The sequence below is a fragment of the Erythrolamprus reginae genome, chromosome 6, assembly GCF_031021105.1.
Source record: "Erythrolamprus reginae isolate rEryReg1 chromosome 6, rEryReg1.hap1, whole genome shotgun sequence".
NCBI classification, from domain to species: domain Eukaryota; kingdom Metazoa; phylum Chordata; class Lepidosauria; order Squamata; family Dipsadidae; genus Erythrolamprus; species Erythrolamprus reginae.
The window spans coordinates 23,838,640-23,855,897 of record NC_091955.1 but is presented as its reverse complement, the minus strand read 5'-3'; the positions used below and the strand labels follow the sequence as shown (position 1 = coordinate 23,855,897).

At 39.1% G+C, this 17,258-nt stretch overlaps 1 protein-coding gene across 3 annotated transcripts in view; it reads right to left on the bottom strand.

The window, feature by feature from the left end:
• Nucleotides 1-1,532: 1,532 nt before the first annotated feature.
• The window catches only part of LOC139169371 (polyamine deacetylase HDAC10-like), a 34,784-nt gene continuing 19,058 nt past the window's right edge, over nt 1,533-17,258 (bottom strand). For 2 of the 3 annotated variants that reach the window (XM_070755413.1, XM_070755414.1), the window contains 8 exons: nt 14,833-14,900; nt 13,248-13,533; nt 11,905-11,992; nt 9,098-9,183; nt 5,780-5,833; nt 5,427-5,508; nt 3,538-3,723; nt 1,533-2,153 (listed from right to left, as the gene is read on the bottom strand). In XM_070755413.1, the coding sequence (XP_070611514.1) occupies nt 1,953-2,153; nt 3,538-3,723; nt 5,427-5,508; nt 5,780-5,833; nt 9,098-9,183; nt 11,905-11,992; nt 13,248-13,533; nt 14,833-14,900 (1,051 nt within the window). In that variant the 3' untranslated portion in view covers nt 1,533-1,952. The remainder of the gene's footprint in view (nt 2,154-3,537; nt 3,724-5,426; nt 5,509-5,779; nt 5,834-9,097; nt 9,184-11,904; nt 11,993-13,247; nt 13,534-14,832; nt 14,901-17,258) is intronic. The other variant, XM_070755411.1, reaches the window with a different exon arrangement.

Below are 17,258 nucleotides of genomic sequence, written 5' to 3'. Positions count from 1 at the left end.
GACCCCTGTGAAATGGTTGTTTGACCCCCAAAGTTGAGAACCACTGTATTAAGGCTTTATAAAGCGGCACTACTATTTCACATGATCTTGATTCTATCCCTGTTAATCAACCTAAGATTATGTTACCTTTTTTAGCTCTGCCGCATATTCTTGGCTCATATTTAAGTGATTGTCTACTAGGATTATAGGATCTCTCTCTTAGTTACTGCTATTAAGCCATGTTTTACCTAATCTATACATGTACATTTGAGTTTTCTTGCCTAAGCATAAAAGTTATAATTTTTTCTTATTTTTCATTGTTTTAAGATAGGGCTCAGCAGTGTTCCCTCTAATTTTTTTTTTTTGGGGGGGACGGAAAAGTATAGTGTCTGAGCGGCAGTCCCTTCGGGACTGGGCAGCACAAAAATAATAAATGAATAAATAAACAAACAAACAAACAAACAAACAAATAAAAACCCCACCCTGTTTTGCCTCAGAGAATTTCAAAATAAAATACTGTACTGTGTGTCTGTAACAGTGAGCTCATAATAGGGCAACTCTATTGTTGTGGTTCCGTCTGAGGCCCCTCCGGGAACGGCTGACCTTCTGTCGGTTTCCAGCTCAGAGGGAGAGGCTGAGGAACAGGAGGTGCAGACAGACGAGGAGGAGGAATCCCTGGCTGAAGAAGAGGGAGGACAGCCAGAGTCCCACCAGGGGGAGCTCTCCCCAGCAAGCAGCCTGGATTCCTTAGAGGAAAGTGCACAAGCCATAATTGATCTGCGACAACGAAGAGCTACTCAGAGACGGAATCAATTGGCTAAATACTTTCAGCATTAAAGTGGCAACAGCTGGGTTTGGGTGTGGTGCTCTTGGGAAAGGCTAAAAGGCAGACCCACCCTTCCTGGCTTGTGGAGTTTTATCTTTGAGAGTCGTGGGACCTGACTGTGAACTTTGGCGTCTTGGAATCCTGGTTTGTGCCTTTGACTATTGAAACCTTGGGGGGGGGGGGTGCCAGCAAGAAGCTTGCTGTATTGTCTGGACATCAGGACCCTGCTGTACCGTATTATATCCTGTCTGTTGGGAAGAACAGGTTTTCCTCTGTGCTTATTTTTTCCAGTTATAAAATACTTTTGGCTTTTACCAGAGTGTCTGGCTGTTTTTTCCAGTTGGTGTTGAGGTCTGGGGGAACCCAGACAGAACATCTATCAATATCAAAATGCCACTTAAATAGTTGAGCTAGTTTCAAACTAGATTTTGATTTTCTTTCTTTCTTCATTACTCCCATTCTTTTTCTTTCTCTTTTCCTTCCTCTCTTTTTTCTATCTGTTTCTCTCTCTTCCTCTCTTCCTCTCTCTCTCCTTCCCTCTCACTCTTTCCCTCTTGGCTTCTGGACAGGTTTGAAAAACTCTGAGTTGATGATGATTTTTAAGTGAGCGATTGCTCACTGCTCAGCTTAGAGGGAACTATGGGGCTCAGTATTCAAACCAGTCAAGATCTATCTGGATCTTGAGCCTAGTGTTGTCTATTCCTGCCAGTCTATTGTCATCTACAAATTTGATGAGTTTCCCTTTTATTCACAAATTCATACAGTATTCATGCAATATTCATACATTTATACAATACATATAAAATATTTATATATTTTTGCTGTAGAAAATTTTAAAAAGTCTTTATAGCAAAGCCAACAGCATTTCTGAAGATAGCAGGCTGGAAGATAATCTTCAATATAAAAATTATATAAACAGTTCAGAAACATTTTGTGCCCTTTTATTCATAAAGTATATCTTGTTCTGATCTTTTGTTTTGTTTTCTTGTAGAAGAAAAGAGATTCTTGAAATCAAGATTACTTTTCATCTTTGAAGTTCTTTGCTACACAAAATAAAAAGACAACGTAGTGTATCTTGTTCCTCTGGAGAATCTCTAATTCAAGTAATTCAAAACTCGGCAGTAAGATATTTTAATGTAATGAAGATTTACTTTTTGTTTTCATTCATCTCTGATTGATTACCTGAACATGAACACTGAAGCAATTTCCATTCCTGTTGAAATTGCGCTCTTAATTCTTTCATTCCTTCTACATTCTCCTGTAAATCTGGTGCAAAGTTCCCAAAGGTGGGTATAAAGTCACCTGTTAAGATGTTGGCTATATCCTGCATTATTTTTTCTTCAGTATCCTTTAAAAATAAAGTAGAACACTTGCGTAAATGTGTACTTATCTCAAAAAAAAAAAAGAGAAATAACATTTTACTGCTTGTAGTTTCATTTCTGAGAATTTGTACTCTATTGAATGGATGTATTGAATCATTGGACTAAGCCATAATAGAAGTTTGCTTGGTTTTGGTTTAGTGAATCGTATTACCAGACTTCTGCATTTGGTAACCATGGGTTTATAGCTTGGCATATTCTCCAAATCCAAACAAATCGGATTTATTTGGTAAGACATAATGAAACACATCACGCTTAGTGCAATGCGGGAATATACAGTATCCAATAAGGAGTCAGTTATCTTAAATACTATAAATCGGGCTTCCTCAACTGGGAAGTGGAACTCCTGAGAAATCTCTCAGCAATTTGTGAGGTGGGACTTCTTACATAAGTGTCTATCTGTAGAGTCCCAATTGAGTTTTTTTTTCCCCAAAAGGCAACTGTACTTCGTTTTTCCCTTGAAAATGTTTGTTTTATCATCCAAGAAGCTTCTCGCTTTTTCTGAAGAAGCTTCCTAGATGAGAAGCAAAGATTTTGTATGCATACGTGTAATCAGGGTAGGCCAGAGGTCTTCAAACTTGGCAACTTTAAGACTTATGGACTTCAACTCCCAGAATTCTCGAGCCAGCTGCTGGCTGGAGAATTCTAGGAGTAAAAGTCCGTAAGTCTTAAAGTTGCCAAGTTTGATGACCCCTGGGCTAGAGCAATGAAACAGAAGCACTATCAAAATCTTGCTCAGTTTCCCCTACTTTCTTTATCTGGGTATGATAGTTACAAGTTTTCCCAAAGTGGAATGGACTTTGACAATGGTGTCTTGTCAAAAATTGCTCCGACTTTTGTTCCTTGCTTTGCCTGCACCAGCTAGGTCTCACAATGGAAAGCTGTAATGTTACAAAGTTTGATAACCCCTGGTGATAAATATATTAAAATTGAATTATTAATAAGAAGCTTCATATTTGTTTTTTGCTAAATTCTAATCACAATGAAATCATTCATTGTATTTGGGACGGATGTTGTTTCACATACTGGTATGTTCATGATCCAGGCACAGGAACATAGATAAACAGAGAAGCAAAGCTGAGCAATTCTTCAGGTTAAATCTCAAAAACGTGTTTGGAACACAGACACAAACTATTGTCTGAACCACTTTAAAGAAAACACATCTTTTCTTTGAATTTTTCAGTTACCTTTCACTCCGTTAGAACCAAAATTGAAATGCCACAGCACTTTACTAAATTTTTCGTGTATTTGCTTTAGGAAAACAAGAGAATCTGAAACTATAGATGGTTTTAGAAGGAATTAATGGATCCTTTATTCTAAAAAAACAAGCTATTTTGTTGCAAAACCACTTACCTGTATCACAGCGAGAATCTGAGATTCTGCTAATCCTTGTAGTAAGCTAATAAGCAAGGAAATTCTATTTTTGTCAAGGTTCTGGTTTGGTCCAATAATTACAATGGTTAAATTAGGCTGATAGCTGTATGCAACTGGAAGAATAAATCCAAAGGTAGCAGAGAAGAAGTTGTTGGTTTTAGGATCCTTGCAAAAATGAACAAAAAATCAAAATATTTAAGTTTTACAGTATTTGGTAACAAATGTTGGCATATTAAAATTATCCAAAACTAAATTTCTTAATTTCTCAATATAGAAACTATATTTACACATTACTTATGTAAAGGGATAAAAAAACAAACAGATCTATTGAGCCATGACACTAACATGCAATTCTTTCCAGCCCAAGCATATGAATGCTCAGAATCTTGATGTTTACTTTCCTCTATGTGGAGTGATGTATTGATGGGAAGCTGTTCACATTCTGCTGATTGTGATTTCACCAAAAGAGGTGTTTGGAATTTTTTTTGGGGGGTTGGGGGGTTGGGAGGGGATTTAGCTTACTGCTTTAAACACTGGAGGCTTCCTAGATTCAAGTTATGTGCATTCATATTGTAAAAATTCCCCCAAAATTATGCTGCTGAAATTTGGCCATTTTGCTGCTGAATTTCATTAGTAAAGACTTGGAAGTGGGTTTTTTTTAAATTTGTTCTGGTCTCTGGTCTCTGACTGTAATAAACAGTATAGGTTGAATGAATGAACAAACTGTTGCTCCTGCAACCCAGAGTGATCAAATAAATTAATTCTTTATGTGTGATTAATATAATCAGACTTACCTGATTCAGATGTCGTTTTAAAAAACTTTCATATTTTTCACCTTTTTGCCCCCAAAAAAGAGGTTGGAAATGTCAGTGTGTCTTATACACCGAATACAGCCATTTTTGGCCTCCCGAAGCCCTGTTTGCTAAAAATGGGCCTGTTTTTCCGCAAAAATGGGCTGTGCAGAGGGTTTGGGAAGCCTGCAGAATGCTCCTAGGGGGTGGAGAAAGGCAAAAGCACCCATTTTTGCAAAAGGAATGGGTGAAAATGGGCCATTTTTTGCAAAAAATTGAGTTTTTGCCTTCCCCCACACCCTAAGTGCACAAACCCTGTGCATGCCTTGTTTTTGCAAGAAAGGGTGAAAAATGGGCCTTTTTGCAAAAACAGGTGTTTCTGCCTTCTAATTACCCCATCTAGCATGACTGGAGAAGGAATTCTGGGAGCTGAAGTCCACAAGTCTTAAAGCTGTCAAATGTGAAGTTTGTAAAAACTGTACATGGTTGTAAAAAGTGTACATGGTTGTAAAAAATATTCTGCTACACTGGTATTTTATTAAATAATATATTACTACACCATTTGGTTCAGAATACTTTTTTCCTTGTTTTCCTCCTCTAAAATCTAGGTATGTCTTATGCTCTGGTGCATCTTATATGTCAAAAAAGTGGAAGTCAGTTGTGGGAAAAACCATCTATTTTACAATTGTGACTTTCCTCAGTCCTTTCTAATTCATGTAGGGGAGGCAAGGGTTAATGATTGTGCTAAAGTTTCTAAGTTTCTAAAAACGTTGTGCCAATTTCTTCCAGGTAGCAGTTCTTCAATTTTTCCCAGATATATTTATAGCATTTGCTATAACCCTGATTGATTGGTTGTAAAATTTATGGCCCACCCAACTTTAGCATGACTCTAGGTAGCAATCTGTACATTTCCAGCAGGCAGAATTCTCAGTTGGATCACAATATTCAAATATTTGCATGTCATCCACATTCTAAGATCAGTGAAAATTGCTGAATATATAGTTCAACTCAAAATTTATATCCTTGCATTCTCACTAAATCATACTTGGGTGATTAAAAAAAATACAATAAACTTACTTCTTTCCAGTTGAGAGAGACATTGTGTTTGGTGTTAACTTGTTCAGAACGTTTACGACAGATATTGATCAAGAGGACTTTGCTGTAAAATATTTTTAAAAATAGGTCCTATAAATATTATCTCTCTAAAATAGTTGCCACCCTGGTAATAATAAAGCAAATACATATATCCAGGAAATATACAAGTAAAGAACTGTTATAATCAAATGCATGTTTTAGATGTAAAATTATTCCAATAAAAAAATTCAAAGTTCCATTTTTTTTCTTACAAAGCCCCACTGACCTTAGCAAAATTTCATGTTTGGAACCAACTGCACAACTATAAATAAACTGGTTGAAATATTGATACTTACTCATCATCCAACTCAATTTTCATGTCCATGTCACCAACAAATACACACAGGACTCTGCACAACAAAATATTTCAAGATCTGTTATGTATATACTGTATATAATAATTATTTCTTTATCTTTACCTTTATTATTTTTTATAAATAACTGAATATGGCAAATTTACCAAATACATCTTCCTCTTTCTTTTTCTTGCAATAACAATCCTGTGAGATATGCTGGGCTGAGAGAGACTGACCTGTGATTAGACTAGCCTGTTACCAGTAGTGAAAACTTTATGACAAATAGCTTAGTCTATGTAAGGTAATCTGATATAATGGACTACATAAAACAAAACTGGCCTAGTTGACAGTCCAGCAAAATTAACCATATATAGTCAACTACCATTGTAATTGCAGTATAAATAACAACTCCTGAGAATTCAATGAAGGAACTGGTAATCTAAACCTATAAATTAAGAGCTCTTTTATAATTCTATATGTATAATTGTGACAATATGCTAACTACAAAATTTAAGGATTATAGCATATGTGGCAAATGTTTCCTAACACATAAATTAATATTATGCATCATGAACAAAGTCTAATTTATTTCCAGCAAAGTAATATAGGCTACTTAAAAAAAGGACGGAACACTTACAAAACATAATATAATTTCAAGTAAATCAAACTTCTGTGAAATCAAATTGTCCACTTAGGAAGCAACACTGATTTCTAATCAATTTCACATACTGTTGTGAAAATGGAATAGTTGTGCAAATGAAATATTCAATCAGCATATTTCATTCATTCAGATCTAGGATGTGTTTTTTGAGTGTTCCTTTTATTTTTTGAGCAGTATATTTTGTATTAATTCAGTAGCAAGAAATCTCTGCTTTTTACCATAGCACATCCATCAGCTAGGTATACCTACTTATTCCTATTCTACCATAACTATGTAGTCTTTTGCATCATTGTTATCATGTACAATACATTAATAGTATTCTTAAAATGGATCAAATTGCATATAGTGCAATTATGAACAAGTCATTCAGAAGTACATCTCATTGGGTTAAATAGTTTATTCATATAGAAATGAGTACTGTTCATTTTGCATATAAAGTGCATATGTATACAAATAGTCCAGGTTATGACAGATGCATTTCTTTTCAAAATCTGTCAAGGATTTTCCCAGGTTCTTAAATAATAGACAGTGTTAAGAACTGAAAATGGTTCAACATTTAGAATCTGAAAAGGTATTGATAAAAAAGAACATCTGTAGCTCTGTGGCAGGGTTCGTATTGAGACATCCCCTCCTGCAAATTCACTTCCACGCATGCTCAGAAAGTGGTCTTAACCCAAAACACAGCTGAGGAACTTTATTAGTATTAACCCGGGGGCGGTCAGTGTTGTGCCTGACTGGGCTCAGGCAATGCGTAACAGTCCAAGGAAAAGAATTCAAACACACACATGCTCTTTTAATCAGCAAACTTGTATTAAACAAAAAAGGGTTACTCAAAACAGTCCTTAGTGTCAGGAAACAATGATAGTTCAAGGCTTACTTCAGCCGCATACAAAACACAGGAAAAAGCAAACAAAGACAACCTGGAATGAGCAGAGACATTTCAAGAGTCCTTTGAATTTTTGGAGCAAACAGCAAGTCCCAGAGGTTTCACCTCCCACGTGTCTGAAAAAGCTGGGTTGAAAATCCAAAGGCACGAAACAGAAACTTCAGAGCAGGAACCACAAAATAACACAGATAAACAGCCACAGTTTGCCTTGTGCCTTTGTTCCCTTTTATACCTTTAGCCCTCATTAAGGGAACCACACCCAGCCCTCAGTATAAGAACCACACCCAGCCCAGGTGCTCCTATAATGACTTGTAATACTCCTTCAATCGATCCCTCCTTTGCATAGCTCTTCGGCTACACAGGTCTATGTATTGATCAGCAGAAGAATCCAAGGACGAAAGACTGTCTGAGGGACTGCATGCCAAATCCCCTGGGCTGTCTGCTGAATCCTGAAAACCAGTGGCCTCATCCTCCTGGCTGTCTGCCAGGTCTTCCTGTCTGTCTGCCACATCTTCCTGGCTGTCAGCCAGGCTTTCACACTTACTTTGTGCCGCGTCTCTCCCATCTGTGGGAGCAACGGCTCACCCAGGCCCAAACACAACAGTCAGGAGGGCTTTTTTTCAAATCAGAGGATGAGAAACCATCCATACAGCAAAAAAAAAGAATCACCAAAAATTCTGAAAAAAGATGAGGGCACAGACGCCATCTTCACGTCACCAGCGCGTCGCTAATGGCTCGGATGATCTGGCCCGAACTGGAAGGAACCCACCCCTCCTTTGTGGGGTCCCTGGTGCTCTCTGAGTTTGGTGGTTTTCTTGCAGAGGTTTCATTGGCAAAAGTTTATTTATTTATTTACTTATTCGGGTTTTTTATACCACTCTTCTCCTTAGACTCAGCGCGGCTTGCAACATGTTAGCAATAGCACTTTTTAACAGAGCTAGGCTATTGCCCACACAATCCGGGTCCTCATTTTACCCACCTCGGAAGGATGGAAGGCTGAGTCAACCTTGAGCCGTTGATGAGATTTGAACCTTCAGATCTACAGTCAGCTTCAGTGGCCTGCAGTGCAGCACTCTACCTGCTGCGCCACCCTGGCTCTATAGTTCAGAGAACACCAAAGATCCCATTGAAAAAACTATGCTTGGTTGCAAAAGATGGCTAATTAAAGTTAGTATGACTCCTAAAAATATTAATACTTTTTTTCAGGATCATGTAGATGGTTAAAAAAATCAACTACAGTAGTCCCTCGCTATACCGCGCTTCACCTACTGCGGCTTCACTTCATCGCGGGTTTTCAAGAAATATTGAGAAAAATCATTCGCGGATCTTCGCTGGTTCGCGGGTTTCTGAGGAAGTTGATCGGCAGATTTAAACAGCCCGCCGAACTCGATCGGCAGGTTTTTCAAAAAAAATATATCTAAAATTGTAAATACTGTATTTAAATACTGTATCTAAAATAAATACTGTGTGGGAAGGGTTTATAAACACTTAAAACAATGAAAACTTACCAAACAATTACAATATAAATACTTAAATAAGTACTATCAGTCGATAAATTCCCCATCGCGGATTTCACCTATCGCGGCCAGGTCTGGAACGTAACACCAACGATAGGTGAGGGACTACTGTATTTCAATGAACAATAAAGAGGTGTGCTTTCTGTGACATTCAAAGTGTGTCTTTGAATCATTTTTGAATAATAATTTAGTACATTGTCCTTTAAATACAAAACTGTGCAAGAAAGTATTAGGCACAACATTCCTATACCTACTTTGGTACCTTCCAGTTTCTACAATGTGCTATCGCAATGGCAGAAGAAAGTGAAGGTGTAGATGAAACTGCAAGCCCATTGATCACCTAAATAACATGATAATAATTAAAATGTTACTATTTTATTTAATATTACTTGCAGACAAGATTATGTATATCTGTATTGCATGTGACTGTCAAGATTGGTATAGTTATAAGAACAAATAAAGTCTCTGCAAATACTGTAAAATTAATATCAAAACAAAATATTTGGACATTTAAAAGAATATACATTATCAAGTCTGGATATGTTCCTATTCTGCCACAAAAGGAATAACTTGGCCATTATTACATCTAGAGAAGGATATCTACGAGACCGCCTTCTGCCACATGAATCCCAGCGACCGGTTAGGTCCCACAGAGTGGGCCTTCTTCGTGTCCCGTCAACAAAACAATGTCGTTTGGCGGGGCCCAGGGGGAAAGCCTTCTCTGTGGCGGCCCCGGCCCTCTGGAACCAACTCCTCCCGGAGATTAGAACTGCCCCCACCCTCCTTGCCTTTCGTAAGCTCCTTAAAACCCACCTCTGCCGTCAGGCATGGGGGAACTGAGATATTCTTTCCCCCTAGGCCTTTACAATTTATGCATGTTATGTTTGTTTGGTTTTTACAATAAGGGTTTTTAGTTGTTTTAGTATCGGATTTATATGATGTTTTTTATTACTGTTGTTAGCCGCCCCAAGTCTACGGAGAGGGGCGGCATACAAATCCAATAAATAAATAAATGAATATTTATTTGAAGGCTATCAGCAAACACCAGTGTCTGATGACATATTTCCCTAAATTAAGCAGTCAGTTAAATCTTAGTAATGCACCAAATAGGATGTGTAGTCTATTTACAGGATACATTCGTGTTCTGATTTCAATCAATTAATCCGGCTTCAGGCATGACTATAGCTTTGGTTGCACTGATGGAGGATCTCTGGTGAGCCCAACATAGGTGTCATTCCTCAATCTTGGTGCTATTTGACCTCTCAGCTGTTTTCGATACCATTTACTATGGTATCCTTCTGGGATGACTAACAGAGTTAGGGTTAGGAGACACCGTGTTACGGTGGTTCTCCTCCTATCTCTCTGGTCGATGTTAGTAGGAGGACAGAGATCGACCTCTAGACCCCTCCTCTGTGGGGTGCCTCAGGGCTCAGTCCTCTCCCCCCTCCTATTTTATATCTACATGAAACCACTGGGTGAGGTCATCTGATGATTTGGGGTGAGGTATCAGCAATATGCGGATGATACCCAGTTATATATCTCCACACCGTGTCAATTCAGTAAAGCAGTGGATGTGATGTTCCAGTGCCTTGAGGCTGTGAGGGTCTGGATGGGAGTTAACAGGCTCAGACTCAACCCAGACAAGACCGAATGGCTGTGAATATTGCCTCCTGAAGACTATGTCAACTGTCCATCCTTGGCTCTTGGGTGGGGGAGAAGTTGTCCCACTCAGAAAGGATTTGAAATTTGAGTGTCCTCCTAGATTCAAGCTAAAACTAGACCAACATTTGACAGCTGTAGTTAGAGAGACCTTTGCACAAATGTGTCTTATGCACCAACTATGACCCTACTTGGATCTAAGAATGCCTCTACTTACAAACTTTTCTAGATAAGAACTGGATGTTCAAGATTTTTTGCCTCTTCTCAAGAACCATTTTCCACTTACAAACCCGAGCCTCCGAAACTGTAACCGGAAAAGACAGGGAGAAGCCTCCGTGGGGCCTCTGTAGGAATCTCCTGGGAGAAAACAGGGCCAGAAAAGACGGGGAGGAGCTTCCATGGGCCCTCTCTAGCAATCTCCTGGGAGGAAACAGGGCCTCCACCCTCCCTGTGATTTCCCCAATCGCACACATGATTTGCTTTTACATTGATTCCTATGGGAAAAATTGCTTCTTATTACAAACTTTTCTACTTATGAACCTGGTCATGGAACAAATTAAGTTCATAAGTAGATGCACCACTGTATTAGAATTGACTTAGGTGGCTTGAAGTTATTTTAACTTTTATCCTAGCAAAGATTATGCATGAATCATGGAGATGGACTACATCCCATCTAGGCCTTTTCAAACTCTTACATGATTTTTGTATACAAGTCATAAAGTCAGAGGTATACAATAACGGGAGGGTCGAGGCAAATAATGAAATACATATCATGATGTGACAATTATTATTTAAATATTTTATAAAATATTTTTATAAAGTTATTGAGTTTCATGCATCAACTATTCGATTACTAAAGTCGTATTTCCTGCAGTCGAGTTTAGAATGGTTTACTTTAAGATTGTGTCTGTTGTGTGCTCGTATGTTGTTGTGGTTGAAGCCGAACTAGTCATTGATATCGTGTGTGTCCCCCCCCCAAAAAATCAATCAAGTTACTTTTTTTAAAAAACAGCATAACTGAGAATCTCTAACCTTCCTTCCCATCAGCTTGAAGTTCTGTTGGGAGAATTGGCACTAGACTTATGGTTGGGGGTCACCACAACATCAGGAACTGTATTAAGGGGTCATGGCATTAGAAAGGTTGAGAACCACTGATGTAATACAACTAATGAAGCTTCCAGGATAGGAAGCAAAAGGTCTTGTTTTTCCTTCAAAAATAAAAACCACTTTTGATATACCGTAACTATAACTTGGATATCTGAGCATATTCATAGACAATTTAGGGCATAGCTTCAATTTAAGAACAATGGAATGGCTCTGAGGTTATAAAATATAATCCTCCTCAACTAGAAAAAAATATGTCATTTTGAATCAACCCAGCTTTCCAAATGATTAACCTTACCTCCTTTTTAATGATTTTGTTAAGGACAGCCAGCATGTTCAGGAGTGAGTTTAGAGCTTCTTCTTTCATATTTTTCACATCAAATGCACTGTGAAATACATATATTTGAATGATGGTTATACACCAGAACATTCGGAACAACTGTAATGCTTGAACAACATGCTGAGTTAAGAATTTATTACTTCTTAATGGACATATAAATGTTGCCCACATTATAAATTACTCTGCGTATTGTACACTAAAAGTGTTGTCTCTATTATTCAGGAGGAATCTTATGTTAACTACAACATCAATTAACCCCAGCAATTTCTTCTTGGGACATATAAAAACCCAGCTGCTGTGGCCTAGGGGTGGAGCTCTTGCCTCACAATCAGGAGGTTGTGAGTTAAATCCTAAATGGAGGCAGATAAAGGGTCTCCGGCTTGGGCAGGGGGTTGGACTAGGTCAGGGGTTGGCAAAGTTGGCTCTTCTATGACATGTGGACTTCAACTCCCAGAATTCCTTGAGCTAGCATGATTGGATCAGAAATTCTGGGAGTTGAAGTCCACATGTCATAGAAGAGCCAACTTTGCCTACCTCTGGACTAAACGACCTGCAAGGCCCCTTCCAACTGTGTTAATCTGTTAATTTAAATATAGAAGGACTTTTGTATTCCGGATTAAACAGATTATCACTCTGGGGAGGGTGGGTTGTCATCGGGTTTTTCTAATATGGGGAAATTTTAAATGTTATAAAGTGCCTGAAAACACATCTGTGTGAGTTTGGCCTCCTTATAATTTTGAAAAATAAATAAATAATCACAGGCCACTTCTACTTGATCTTCTACAGGTAATCCTTGACTTACTACCACTATGGGGCCTGAAATTTATGTCTCTGAGGGAAACATTTGTTGAGTTTTGTCTCATTTTGCAATCTTTCTTCCCACAGTTGTTAAGAGAATAATTGCAGTTGTTCAGTTAACAATACTGTTGTTAAGTGAATCTGGCTTCCCCATTGACTTTGCTTGTCAGAAAGTCACAAAAACTGATTACAGGATCTCAGGACACTGTCATAAATATGAACCAGTTGTCAAGCTTCTAAATTTTGATCACATGATCATGGGGATGCTGCAAGTGTGGGAAATGGTCACAGCTCACTTATTTTTCGGTGCCATTGTAACTTTGAGCAGTCACTAAATGAACTGTTGTAAGTAAAGGACTTCCTGCACTTTACACTGGCAAGCTTTTGCCACCAATCCTTCTAACTGGAGAGGCTGAACTTTGTTTTTCATTGAAAGCTGAATATTAAAGATTTGGTTGTATCATGACAGACCCTGTTTTGAGCTGGTGAACAGTGTGGCTAACCTGAGAGTAGTTTTGAACTCTTTCCCATCCAGGCCCTTCGGAATGTGAACAGTTGGCGGGAGCAGGTGTGCACCACACTCATCTAGAGCGGCTGCTGTTCTAATAGAAGGTTTCAAAGACAAAATGCTTTTCATATGCGTCTCCAAAAACCTATCTGTTTTGATGACTTCATTGACATCTCCCTTTCCAACTTCTTGAGGACTTTGGAGTTCCACATTGGTTTGTGTAAGCTCAGCTTTCTCTGCTCCACAGGGTATAATACCGAGGTCTTGCACTGGAGTTACACCTGGAAATGACAACAGAACACAGCCCATCTCCACAGTGAAGACAAATTATGGTTGTTTTCCTCAAACCAGTGGCCTTCAGATCTGTTGGGATTACAAGCCTCAAAATCCAATTTATGGAAAGTTGATTCTGCTAGTAAGACTTGGGTATTGCCACATTTTCAAATCTCCGTAAAGATTTCTGGGGAAAACAACACATTTAGCTCAGAAATTATTCGTTTAGTTCAAAATTTTAACATTATTGTTTTTTAGTAGAAAATGGGCAGTTTTTACATTTTTGTTGCCTAGTATATAATATGGAATACTGTAATCCCCTTATTGTTGGAGCTATGTAAAAGTCAGATAGATGGGTTGCGCCTACTTTGAAAATGTGTTGGTAGAAACCACAGTACTTGATTTAAGCAGCTTGGATATTCCCAACTGCTACAAGAAAGATGATGTAGTTCCATTAATGCAGGAGTGACAAACTCAGGTAGTCACAGCAGTGTCACTAGACCAATAGGGACTTTTCCCCCTTTGTAAACTGAGCGCTGGCATGGCCAGAGTGTAATACATCTTATGGGCCGGAAGTTTGATAGCCCTGCATTAATGAATCAAAGCATCATGTCCTTGTTGTAACTCCCTGTGCTTATTCTCCCACATTCTGAAAAAACACTTCTTTGGTTGATATTTTTAAGTATACACTCTTTAAGTATGTATTTAATATGCAGCATATTTTTAAATACACCCATACTCTTTTAAATTAATTCAATTCCAGTTATTTCAACCACATATACTGTTGTAATTATTCAAGCTAAATTTACCACTGACATCCTTTATATGGTCAATCTTTCATTTGACAATTCAGAAAGAAGAAGAAGAAAGAACTTTAGGGCAAGTTGTTAATTTATATTGACAAAATTAATTTAGTCAATATATTGTCAATGTATGTGAATTTACCTAGCAATGTTAAAATCTAGCCAATCTAGTTTCTACCGTAATATTCCTTCTAAATTGAAATAGGAATTTGATAACTTATTCTACTTAAGGATATGGTTTAAACTTGATGAGTGAGATTTCTGTGAATTAAGAAAAGGATAGTAAACTAAATCCAGAAATGTTTTAATACTTTCCATAATCTGCAGCAATATATATAAATATTTTTCCATCTAGCTAGCTGATGAGGCCAGAAGAAGGCCGAAATAAATCTATCCTAGTCTCCCTTAATTTTCAAATTTCAGCAAAAACATGTGACACACACACACACACACACACACACACACACACATATATATACAGTATATGGGAATTTCTGCCATTACCTTCATATGTCAAACACTTCCAATATGGTTTATGTGCAGCTCTCACATTCTCAATTGATTCCCTTGCACTAAAAAAGATAAATGGGATGCATATTCTTTGAATATATATTTTATTTATTTTATTTATTATTTATTATTTAGATTTGTATGCCGCCCCTCTCCGCAGACCTCTATATTTTTAAATATAATAATCTGTATAAGTGTTATTTGCAATGATACATGGCAGAAAAACCTGAGGCTATGGTATCTAAAATAAACTTAAAATTATGAAAGCAAAATAAAGTACATATATCAATATTCACTATCTCATCTGGTTGAATATGATATTTTTCTACCATTCTTTGTAATTCCCAGGATTTTATAATATGTAGACACTTCAAAAATAAATCTACCTCTTTTGTTGAAAAAAAAAATTTTCATATAAGACCGTGATGGTGAACCTATGGCGCGGGGAGCCATATCTGAGGGCACACCAGACTTTGCTAGGTTTCAGCTCCAGAGAGCATGCGCCCGCTGGTCAGCTGATTTTTGGTCTTAGGAGAGGTAGTTTTGCCCTCCTGGCTTCAGGAAAGCTTCGCTGAAACCCCGGAAACAAAAAACAAAAAGAAGGGGAGGGGGCGAGGAGGGCTCTGTGAGGGAGGGGGAGCGCTGAAACTAAATTGCCACCTTTTTTCAGCTGCAGCCAAAAAGGGGGTTAAAAAGAAGGGGAGGGGGTGAGGAGGGCTCTGTGAGGGAGGGGGATCGCTGAAACTAAATTGCCACCTCTTTTTCAGCTGCAGCCAAAAAGGGGGTTAAAAAGAAGGGGAGGGGGCGAGGAGGGCTCTGTGAGGGAGGGGGATCGCTGAAACTAAATTGCCACCTCTTTTTCAGCTGCAGCCAAAAAGGGGATTAAAAAGAAGGGGAGGGGGCGAGGAGGGCTCTGTGAGGGAGGGGGAACGCTGAAACTAAATTGCCACCTTTTTTCAGCTGCAGCCAAAAAGCGGGGTTAAAAAGAAGGGGAGGGGGCGAGGAGGGCTCTGTGAGGGAGGGGGAACGTTGAAACTAAATTGCCACCTTTTTTCAGCTGCAGCCAAAAAGCGGGGTTAAAAAGAAGGGGAGGGGGCGAGGAGGGCTCTGTGAGGGAGGGGGAACGTTGAAACTAAATTGCCACCTTTTTTCAGCTGCAGCCAAAAAGCGGGGTTAAAAAGAAGGGGAGGGGGCGAGGAGGGCTCTGTGAGGGAGGGGGAACGTTGAAACTAAATTGCCACCTTTTTTCAGCTGCAGCCAAAAAGCGGGGTTAAAAAGAAGGGGAGGGGGCGAGGAGGGCTCTGTGAGGGAGGGGGAGTGTTGAAACTAAATTGCCACCTTTTTTCAGCTGCAGCCAAAAAGGGGGTTAAAAAGAAGGGGAGGGGGCGAGGAGGGCTCTGTGAGGGAGGGGGAGCGTTGAAACTAAATTGCCACCTTTTTTGCAGCTGCAGCCAAAAAGGCGGTTAAAAAGAAGGGGAGGGGCCTGGGGAGGGTGAAAACAGCTTTCCCCCCCTCAGGCACTCTGGAGATCAGAAACGGCCTGTTTCCCAACTTCTGGTGGGCCCAATAAGCTCATGTTTCACCCTCCCCAGGCTCCAAAGGCTTCCCCAGAGCCGGAGGGTGGGTAAAAACACACTCCTCCATCCCCCCAGAGGCTCTCTGGAAGCCAAAAATACCCTCCTAGAGCCTCCTGGCCAACACACACATGCATGCTGGAGCTGGGCTAGGGCAAGAGCTCACCTGCCAGCAGATATGGCTCCACGTGTCACCTATGGCACCCGTGCCATAGGATCGCCACCCCGGCCTAAACTTTATGTCATTTATCAAGGGAGAGAGTGAAAGTCAGTAGAAATTCCCATTCTTTAGAGCAGAGGTCTTCAAACTTGGCAACTTTAAGACTTGTGGACTTCAACTCCCAGAATTCTCCAGCCAGCATAGCTGGCTGGAGAATTCTGGGAGTTGAAGTCCACAAGTCTTAAAGTTGCCATGTTTGGGGACCCTTGCTTTAGAGCAACATTTCTATATGAGCTTCTGTCTTGGTCACCCAAATTTTAAAGCACGCCAGTTGGGGAAATACTGGAAAATGAAGCAACAAATCTTCAAGCTGTCAAGATTGAGAAACACTGGTTTGAAGTTATGGTGGCCCATATGAAATCTTCAAATTAAAATAAATATATAACCTATCCATGTCATAATTGTATACCATTGTTCAACAGATTCCTCACTGAGCAATGATTTTTTGGATGGAACAATACAACACAGTTTATAGGCCAAGCACCAAAAGAACAGGTACACGAAATATACATCCAATCTCTCCTCTCTAAAACCTTCACGGATGCGTCTGCTACAAGTCAACCTACATAAAACGGTTAGAAGATGCATTTAAATGCAGGGCTTGGGTAGACAGTAAAACCTAATTG